The following is a 10,663-nucleotide window of genomic DNA, read 5'->3' as shown; positions in this document are numbered from 1 at the left end:
AAATAAAGAACGTCATTAAAACGCGTCGACCTAACCCGGAACAGGATAGTCACGTGTTAGCGGGCAAAACAACAGTTGTCGCCAGGGAAGGCATGTGGAGGGTTATACGTTAAAAAGGGTATTTGTATCTTTTATTCACAAATTCTCACGTATTTCTAATTTAAAGGAAGTGGTCGGTGTAATAATAGAATTGTAAAAATGAAAGGTAAATGGAAGCAAATTAGTAAAAAGAAAAAGGGTAACGTTGTCTTACAGAAGTACAAAGTTGCCTTGGAGGAGTTTGTTAAAAGCAAAAGTTCCTCGGACAATGTGGACCACAGCAGCGATTTTAAGTATGTAAAAAAGAAAAGTAGGAAGGAATTACGCAAAGAAAAGCGAAAACTAAAAAAGGCTAAAATGAAAAGTCATTATGAAGGCAAAAAAGATTTGACACCCCCACAAGTTGTTGGTGAAACTCCAGTTCAAGAAAAAAGGACTCCAAAGAAGAAGAATACTAACAAGTTAAAGAAAGATTTACCTGACACATCTTCGAGCAAGGTTTTTGTCAACAAACAAGAAAGTTTCAAATCATCAACCACTAAGAAAGCCAAGAGGACAACTAAACTCCAGGAGACGAGAAGGCAGGCACTTTTGGAAGCCAACGAACAAGAGGACAGGGAAATTAAAAAGCTTGAGCGATCACTTGGACTAAACAAGAGAAAAAATAAGAAATCTCTTCCCCAGTCCTTTGTGGCAGATGGACTAGATTATGTTCTGGGTGTGCTTGACTCTGGCTCTTCTGGTGCTGCAATGTACGACAGTGAAGATGACATGGACATGGCTAAGGACAACTTCTCAAAACTGGAAGAGGAGGAATCCGAAGGGTCTGATGATGAACAGCAACTAAGCAGTGATGAAGAGGAGGGTCTTGGGTCTTTGAATGATGAAAATGACAGCCTTGATGAAAGCCTGGATGAAGACATGGGTGTTGACAAATCAGAGGGTGACCAGGAAGAAAGTGATGGAGCAGAGGAAGAAGAGTCAGTGGCTTCAAAAGCAGAAGATGAGGTGGAGACTACTGGCACTGATATGATGGAGGAAAACACAGAGGTGCTAAGTCCATAAATTGTTTTATTATATGCTGCATTTGTTTGGATTTAACTGAACTTTTTCACATGAACACCTAGACACCTTCAACAAGCAAATATATACCACCTCATCTTCGAAATATGGGGGATGATAAACGTAAGGTTGAACTGGAAAAACTGAAGAGAAATGTAAAAGGACTAATAAACAGGTTGGTTCTCACTTTTCATACAACTTCAACTTAATTTATTTTTATAAATAATTTTTGTACAACCTTAAATAGTTATAATAAAACTTGATGGAACTTTGCTATTTATTTAGGCTTAGTGAGCCAAATATGGCATCCATCAGTGGTCAACTGGAGGAGATGTACATGAGTTGTAGCAGAAAAGATATGAATGATACACTAACAGAAGTGTTACTAGCAGCATGTGTCACACCCTCTCTGATGCCTGACCGGCTGCTGATGGAGCATGTCCTGCTTGTCAGCATCCTGCATCACGCTGTTGGCCTGGAGGTAAGATGCTTGAATTTATTTATGGGTGACCCTTATATTTATTGTACTTATGTAAAGGACAGTGATAAACACTTAGAACATTGCACAGAAGCTTTTATATTAATAAAATAAATAAAGTATTACTTGCTTGTCTCCATGGAGATTTTACTCCACAGTATGGTGTAAAACTGACTCATAATCATGAAGATAAGCAGGTGACACCACCAGGCCTAATTACTGGTCAGCTCTGTGGTGTGACAAACCTCTCACAGTAGGACTGCATGTTTTTCAAGGTGTGTTCTTTAGCAATATTGAATACCTGCAAGATATATAAGTAATTCATTCTGTGAATCATTACAGGAAAAGCAATAACGTCTCATGGAGACAAACAGGTGGCAGATCTGCAACAAGAAAAGTTTCATAGTGCACCTTTAAGTTTGCAATAGTCAAAGTGGATTCTTCACTAGCCCTTGAATTTTGTTTAAAATGCTTGTACTATATAAAAAACAAACAAAAAAAAACAACAATTTTGTGCTGTTTCATTCATGTTTTTTTTTGTTTTGTTTTTTTTAGGTGGGGGCACATTTCCTTGAGACTGTTGTCCGAAAATTTGATGGCATTTATAAAAGCCCTTGTGAGGGAAAGGAGTGTGACAACCTGATTGCCATTATTGCTCACCTGTATAACTTTCAGGTGGTGCACTCCCTCCTGATATTCGACATCTTGAAACTCTTAGTTGATGCCTTCACTGAAAAAGACATTGAGCTTGTCTTGTTTGTTTTGAGAAATGTTGGCTTTGCGTTGAGAAAAGATGATGCTCTGGCTCTGAAGGATCTTATAACGGAGGCCCAACGTAAGGCTACTGACGTGGGAACAAAGTTTAAGGATCAGACCAGGGTAATAAATGTTTACTAACAATTACAGTATATCCAAAACATTTGTAGTGACAAATTTCATGTGTCTAGGTGCGTTTCATGTTGGAAACTATGCTGGCTTTGAAAAACAATGACATGAGAAAAATTCCTGGCTATGATCCTGAGCCTGTGGAGAGACTCAGAAAGTTACAAAGGACCCTGGTAGGTTGTTGGCAAACAGTCCCTTTTACACAGACAAATACCATTTACTGTTATTACTATTAAGTATACATGTATCTTTATATACACCACAAGGGGACACCAGAGAACCACTTACCGTCTTCATCCTTCTAAGTCTGACCTTACAATTTTTCCTGCTCCCATTTGGGTTTGATTGTTTATTGTTAGATTATTTGTGATTATTTATTTAACACTGACATTTGGTTCATAGATCAGTCGAAGTGCAAGTGGCAGTGATACGAAGCTGCGTGTGTCCCTGGACTGTCTCCTCAGAGCAGAGCAGGTCGGCCGCTGGTGGATAGTGGGCTCGTCTTGGAGCGGAGCCCCAATGATCTCCAATGATGCGACTGCAACCACAAAAGAGACCTCAAATGTTGGACAAGTATGATTTAGAAAAATACAAATACATATGACTATTACTTTTAAATTATTTTCAATTATTATTTATATTATTTGTTCTAGTAGTATTTTTAGTTGCTCATACTCACGGCATCTTATTATTTTCAGTTTAGTGCGAAAGTTTTGGAACTGGCCAGGAAACAGCGGATGAATACTGAGGTCAGGAGAAACATTTTTTGTGTGTTAATGACTAGTGAAGACTACTTGGATGCATTTGAGAAACTCCTGAGGTTTGTCTATACTCTTAATTTTTTTCTGTTCTCACTAGACTGTGTTAAGTCACCTTTGTGTGTGTTCTTTGTTAAGGATGGGACTGAAGGACAAACAGGAGAGAGAGATTGTTCATGTGCTCATGGACTGCTGTCTGCAAGAGAAAACATTTAATGCTTTCTATGCAGTGCTGGGAGAGAAATTCTGTACCCATGATCGTCGCTTTCAGGTACTGGCTACAGCAAAAAAAGTACTAAAATACAATCTGAATTAAACTGTTACTGACTATACATTTAAAATGAGAATACTATACTGATGAATAACGTAACAGATGCCAAAATAGCTTTGAAGATGCAAATCATTAATTTTGTAACATGTACCTAGTAAATGTATTTATTTATTTTGGATTGCCCCTTGGGTGCATCATCTGTTTTTCCAGGGGGTGTAGCTTTTTCAAAATCCTTTTTTGAGAAAGTATCCATTTTGACCATTAATATTTTAGAGAACATACTTTCCATCAATATAACCTATTATATAAACTTAGAAAGCACTGATAAGAAAATCATGAGGAGCAAAGTGCTTGTAGATTTGCAGACCACCCACTGTCCCGCTCTGTGACCAGTGAGTGGGCTGCAGAGTGGGAGCCTTTCACACCTCTCCTCTCTTATTATTTGACTTAACCTGTGATCTTAAACAATTGAGGTTAGAGTACATTTCCTCCTCTACCAGCATGTAGACCCCCAGCTCATATCCAACACTGATGACCATTGTTTTCATCAAAGAGCTCGAAGCGGAGCTGGTGGGAATGTTTGTTTTTCTCATGTAGACTTGATCTGAGTAAATGGTCTGATAAAATGATGTGGTTGTTGAATCTCCTTTATTTCAATAAATATATTTTTTTAAGTTTCCACGTTACTCTCCATGTTTTCTATCTCATTATAGATGACATTCCAGTTCAGCCTATGGGATAAATTCAGGGAGCTTGAAAACCTGTCTAACAGCACATTCAACAATCTTGTACAGCTCGTTACCTGCTTTCTGCAGAGAAAGTGTCTACCTCTCTCTATACTGAAAGTAAGTAACATTTATTGGCCCTGTATGAATTGATTATTGTTATATAGCAGTTAGTCTAATTTATATATTTACATTTTTATATTATAATTATGTTTCGGCTTGTGTAGGTAATTGAATTTGGGGAACTGGACAAACCCAAGGTGCGTTTCCTGCGTCAAATAATGACCAAGCTTCTGAAGGAGACAAAACCTGAGGATTTGACTAGTATTTTTGGAAAGTAAGTATCATGGGACATGTGAAATGAACATGAAAACATGAAAATGTAAGAATCATGGGACAGTTGGATAAAACAAGCTGTTGCTGACACTTAAAACACTAGTTCATATTGGTGATGTTAACCTTTGGTACCCTGCTTGTAAAACTGCATCTCGTTACTATGTAACACTACGTGTGCATTTGAAATCAATGTCCTCCATTGTTTCTTCACCTTCAGGATCTCTGGAATCTCCAAGTTAGGAATGCTGCGGGAGGGCTTGAAGCTTTTCATCAGCCACTTTGTGCTGAAGAATGCCCAGTCCCAGGGGCCAGCTGAGCAAGTAGCACAGCTGTCAGAGCGAGCCCAGGTCGCCACCAGAGCTATGGAGGCCAAAGAGGCCAAGCTCAAACTGTAAAACCTGTGTTCTCACACTGCTCAGGTTGGAAAACTGTTGGATACCACTGTATCTGTAAGCAGCACAATAACATATCGACTTTCACAAATGGATATTCAGAATTTCTTTTTTAATAAACCCCTTTTGTCCCCTGGCCACTGCCATTGTGACATTAACAATAACAGTATCTGCATTGGTTCATTCAGTGTTTACACACCCTGATGAATTGACCCAAGCATTTTAAGTCTCTCCCATTCTGATTGCCTGTGCACACTGCACATTATGCATGGTTAGCATAGCACCATCATCCTGTTACATTTTATAAAACCATAATTAATTAGATCCAATGGTGTGGCAGTTTTATTTGCCAGAGGTCAAGAATGGACCAGAGCGGCCATAGAGTCATGTCCCCGATTACCAGAGATCACACACAGCTGTGCTTAGCCTACTGTTTATTGTTGACTGGACACCAGTGTATAGTATGTACAGTATGTAGACTGTATGAAATGGTGCCACTTTACAGTCAGCAGGACTGTTGTACTCAGCATTGACTTGACCCAGTGCTGAACTTTGATTCAGTCTGCTTGAGCAAACATGTCAGATAACCACTAGATCCCTCAGTAATCCTGTTACAAATGACACCAAATCAGTCAGGCACCATTTACTCATTAGGTTACCATTGTTGAAAATTGGTCTTAAGAGAACCATAGGCACTTATTTGCCCATGGGCTACCTGCTCCACTGTAACGTTGCCTAGCTGTGATTTTCTATGTTATAATATTAGTTTTTTGGAAAACTTCTAACTTCAAAAGCTCAGTCATTCTTGTCCAGCATAGGTTATAGCTTAATAATAATACATATATTCCGTGATTTACTGTAGAAAAATGAATATATTAGGGAAAATAGTTTCACGTTTGTACCTTCTTATAAACTCAAAGCTGACCCGCTGAGTCCGCTACCAGGCGCTCAAAGGCTTAATACTCGCCCATTGCTTGTGTGGTGTGAAATGTTTCCTCTGTCTGACTGCCTACTCGCTGTTTGCTCTCACTGCCCGTTTGCACAGATTCGACAGCGCTATTAACAGTAATTCCCATGACCCGAGCTGTCAGAGCAAGGAGAAAAACACAGGGCTGTGTGCGCTTCCAGTTCACTCGCTGCAGCTTTGCCGTAAATCAGCCAAGCCCACGTAGCGTGTCCGCTTTCTATAGAAAACAATTTATTTTCACATTGTTAAGCACAAAGAAAGACGCTAAACAATACATTTAGCATGCATTTCATAATTATAAATACAATAAAGAAAAATACTTTTTTTTTCAAACGTGATGAAACGGCAGAACGGAAAGTACACAGATAAGCCGTGTGTTTGGCCCATGAGTCTCACTGTTACCCCATTTCCACTATATGTCGGCGATCTATGTGCAATATTATAAGCTTCTTTGCTGGCGGTTTGTGGGTGTTCGAGATCAATGCATTTTTACGATAAAATATTTATAATTTTGTAAGTGAAAGGCTGAATAACATGCAACCACACCCCCAGCAGTTTTTTGGTTCGGAAGTAACACAGGACACCCTACCGCCCCAAATCATGTTCAGGGGCACGGACTCGTGTCACTGGCATGGTTCCTCTCATCATCAGAAGAGCAGTCTGAGGAGTTGTATAGGAAGTTGTCGCCATCTTCGTCGTCGCTGTCTCTAAAGTCTCTTATTCTGCCGTTCTTGGAGTCTGTCTTGCTGTGATATTCTGACTGATCGAGTCCGTCTGATTTCTCCTGGCCCTTACTGCCCTTCTGTTTCTCGGCCTCCTGGGCCTGTTCCTTGGCCTTCTTGCTCCTCTTCCACTTCATTCGCCTGTTTTGGAACCATATTTTAACCTGCAAAAGGGGAATATACTTTAAAAACAAAATCAGAGTAGGCTTAGGTCTTTAAATACGTGCGTAAAGTGTGTCCAACGCGTGCGTAAAGCCTTCATAATTGTTCAATAATTTGTTATGAGTAGGCCCAGTTACATTTTGATGTATTAATATGTTTTGTGGACAAAAAGATTCCGACAGAAAATGGAAAAATGTAAAGCAAATCTTTAGCTTGATAAGCCTACCTGCGTTTCCGTGAGCATGAGAGACGTGGCCACTTCAAAACGCTTAGGTCGTGAAAGATACTTGTTTAGTTTGAATTGATGCTCCAGCTCTAACAGCTGCTGACTGGTGAACGCCGTTCTCGGTCGTCTGCATTTTCCCAACAAATTGGATTGTGCCTGGGCTGCAAGAAGCAATAAAAACAGTAAGTTATATAATAGAAACATATAATATAAGCCTATGTCAAGTATTACATGGGCTATTGTACATGCAATAGTCATGGCGAATGCAATAACATGAGCAAATAAAATAAATTGCAGGGGTTTGCCGAAATTCATATTTCCACATCTGTCTCAGACTAAATGTCAATAGAGGACTGGCTCATCTTGAACAAATCTGCTAAAATGGGTCGAGACAAAAAGGCAGTATCTGGTGAGCAAATAGCATGAGCACTGTGGGTTTCACACTGCTCTGCCACTTTCCCACTGTCCATTATTTGTCCATTTTAGTTCCTCTAAGAAAAAAAAAAATACTTCTGGTATCTAATTTCTAATAATACACAACAAGGCGTTACATGTCATTTTAAACAAGAAAATAACCTCAAACTCAATGCAAAACACGTGAACCATGCATACACTGAAGACGGAAAATTTTAAAACTAAGTCCTTTTTCATAGGGATTGATGGAGTACATATAGCATAGAAAATACTCACAGTTAAAATCCGACATTTTGGGCAGCATCATGCCAGCTGTGGATACGCGCAGCCAGTGGTCCAGTTGAAATGTGCTGGCCGAAAGTTTAATGGGATCCGTGGTGTGATGGTGATGCGAACCGTGCGGGTATGGATAGGACAAGGCGGGGTGTTGTCCAGTGAGAGCAGCGGCGGAGTATGTGTACATAGGGTGGCCGTAAAGAGCCTGAGCTGGGATGCCCGCGGTGCTTTGGGGGTGTAATCCGACCACACTATGCGGGCTGTTGAGGAAGCCTGGTTTAGGAATCAAACCACAAGTAGAAATCCTCGGAGGAGACGGCGTCTCCGTGCGTAAAGACTCCGCGTTGCCGGTGAGTTCCGCGGCTGCCACACTCACAGAAGACGGCAAGGAAGAGGAGGATGATAACGTTGTTACAAGAGCAAGAGGAGAAGTCTGCACTTTGGGCGTATCAACCGCCAACAACGCGTCGATGCGAAAATTTTTGGATTTCTCCATCCTGTCTTGTGCGCCTTTGTTGCTTTTTTGAGAAGGAGAAGTGAGCGTGTTTTGCCACCTCTCAAAAGTTATGATGTGGTGTGGACTCTGCTTGACACTTATTGCCTATCAGAGAGAGCTCATTGGTGCATCTGGGACCAGAGGGCGGGCCAAGCGCACTCCTCTGCTCTAATTACAGAAGCGGACAACCAACAACCTGCCCTCATAACTACAATTGCAAAATGCATTTAGACTACATATTTTTAAAATCAACAAAAACTAGGCTTAGCTTTCTTGACAAGCCTTTTAACTTTCATCAAAGTCCTACGTATTTAAGACCCTGGCCCCCATCGTTTTGAATAGCCTAGGCTAATTAAACTTTCCTAATTGTCCTGATGTAAGACTTCATCGCCAATAGCTACCTTGGCCATCATCATTAACTTTTCGTTTACTTTTCTTTATTATTTTTCTTTCTTTCTTCCTTTATTTCTTTCTTCCTGTCTGTCTTTTTTTCCCCTTTTTGACATTCACTTATTAAAGTTATCCTAAATGGAAAATGCTATTGTGTTTATTAATGTGTAAAACTCGAGTTTATAAGTGAACATCTTGAAGACAAACTTCCTAACAGGCCAACAGGGAAATCTGAGTAAAAGCCCTCCTTCTGTCAAGTGGGAGGCGACGGCCTATTGAAATGGAAATTATCATACTTTATTCATTTTCTTTAGGCATAGACTACTGGGCATAAAAAAAAAAAAAAAAATATATATATATATATATATATATATATATATATATATATATATATATATATATATATATATATATATAAATATATATATATATAAATATATATATATATATATACATACATATATATACATATATATACATATATATATATATATATATATATATATATATATATATATATAAAATTTGTTTTTATATTTTTATATATATATATATATATATATATATATATATATATATATATATCGATTATTATTGTTATTATTATTATTACTACTACTACTTTATTTTACTTTATTTTTTGTCTAATTTATTATTGGTTTTAATATTTGATACAATATCGGGGCCGTAGACATTTTGTGCTACAAATAACTATCAAAACAAGTCACATACAGGTCGAATCTATGACAGCAAAAAAATCTAAGTATAACGAGCAGAGAGACGTCGCCTAATCTGAGCTCATGGCTTTTGGTGACTTCGGTCTAATAAGCCACTTAAAGTTAATGGAAGCGGAGGTCAAAATGAGAATTATTGACACCCAGTTGCCCTTAACCTGTCTACCAATAAAGCTGATTAGTTTTTTGTCAATTCATCAGCGGAGCGTGCACCGAGGACGTTTATTTGCTCGGGGGAAATCAACAAGTCAGCGGCTAGTTTTCAAGTAAAGGATCGCCATTTAATTATGGACCTTGATGATCATGAGCAATTACAGAATGATAATGGGAAGATTTATGTCTGTACGAGGACGTGGCGAAAAGATCCATCCAAGATACTGAAAAGATATTAGTGTGTTGTTTGGGAGAAATACATTTTTATCTGACATGTGCATTTTACGCATGAACTTGAATGCGTTTGTTTTACAGCATTATGTAGAAAATGGACCCAGTGGCCTATAATTTGAGAATAAATAAACAACCTTTCGACTTGTATCCCACACTGAGAGTGTTCTTTTGTAATTAGCCACTTGGACCATGATGATTATCCTAACAGCTTCGCGGCCATGGACCAGCGTCTTGTCCCAACGAAACGCACCGGTTTAATTTCATTAAGGGACCAGGATGAATATTTCTATTAAAGCCGCGGTGAAATATGGAGCCATTTACTATTGGCCTTCACCGATCACGGAGATTTATCGCTCCTTTTCATCACATCTAGAGGAGAGAAAATTAATAAGGGCCTTAGATGGAAGCGGACCCTTAAAACCCCGGTCTTTCCTGAAAGCTGTTCATTTGCTCCGTAATTACTTTCACAATTAACTAAAATACAAATCAAAGTGACAAATGGTGACGCTTTATATATTAATTACCTTGGTTAAATGTGTTCATTATGAAAAGGTTTAAGAATATCCGTGCATTATAGGCCTACTTGTATTATTATTATTATTATTATTATTATTATTATTATTATTATTATTATTATTATTATTATTATTATTATTATTATTATTATTATTATTATTATTATAAATACTTAGAGGCCGCTATAACCATACCACTTCTATTAAGGCGATATTACCAAAAAGAAAATAATTCTTTGAAACGACCTATTATTATTATTATTATTATTATTATTATTATTATTATTATTATTATTATTATTATTATTATTATTATTATTATTATTATTATTATTATTATTAATGCACAAACCATGATGACAAGAGATCGGTGGTCTGCGCCAAGTAGCTACTGTGATGTAAATTGCTATCTAAATGAGTGAATATCT

General features: G+C 38.2%; 2 protein-coding genes across 2 annotated transcripts; one reads left to right on the top strand and one right to left on the bottom strand.

The window, feature by feature from the left end:
- The first annotated feature begins 34 nt into the window (after positions 1-34).
- Positions 35-5,109, top strand: nom1 (nucleolar protein with MIF4G domain 1). Its single transcript, XM_033985499.2, has 11 exons — positions 35-1,089; positions 1,167-1,276; positions 1,387-1,582; positions 2,135-2,458; positions 2,527-2,637; positions 2,867-3,037; positions 3,163-3,284; positions 3,361-3,493; positions 4,207-4,338; positions 4,446-4,555; positions 4,772-5,109. Exons 1-11 carry the CDS (start codon positions 199-201, stop codon positions 4,947-4,949), a joined length of 2,478 nt encoding a protein of 825 aa, XP_033841390.1. The 5' UTR covers positions 35-198; the 3' UTR covers positions 4,950-5,109.
- Positions 5,110-6,357: 1,248 nt separating this feature from the next.
- Positions 6,358-8,436, bottom strand: mnx1 (motor neuron and pancreas homeobox 1). The gene is made up of 3 exons (XM_033985957.2): positions 7,714-8,436; positions 7,024-7,184; positions 6,358-6,799 (listed from the first exon to the last, which is right to left on the bottom strand). The coding sequence occupies exons 1-3, from the start codon at positions 8,207-8,209 to the stop codon at positions 6,518-6,520; spliced, it is 939 nt and encodes a 312-aa protein (XP_033841848.1). The 5' UTR covers positions 8,210-8,436; the 3' UTR covers positions 6,358-6,517.
- Between the last annotated feature and the right edge of the window lie 2,227 nt (positions 8,437-10,663).

This window comes from Periophthalmus magnuspinnatus, chromosome 20 (genome assembly GCF_009829125.3).
Source record: "Periophthalmus magnuspinnatus isolate fPerMag1 chromosome 20, fPerMag1.2.pri, whole genome shotgun sequence".
NCBI classification, from domain to species: Eukaryota; Metazoa; Chordata; class Actinopteri; order Gobiiformes; family Gobiidae; genus Periophthalmus; species Periophthalmus magnuspinnatus.
This window is presented reverse-complemented; position numbering and strand designations above follow the sequence as displayed.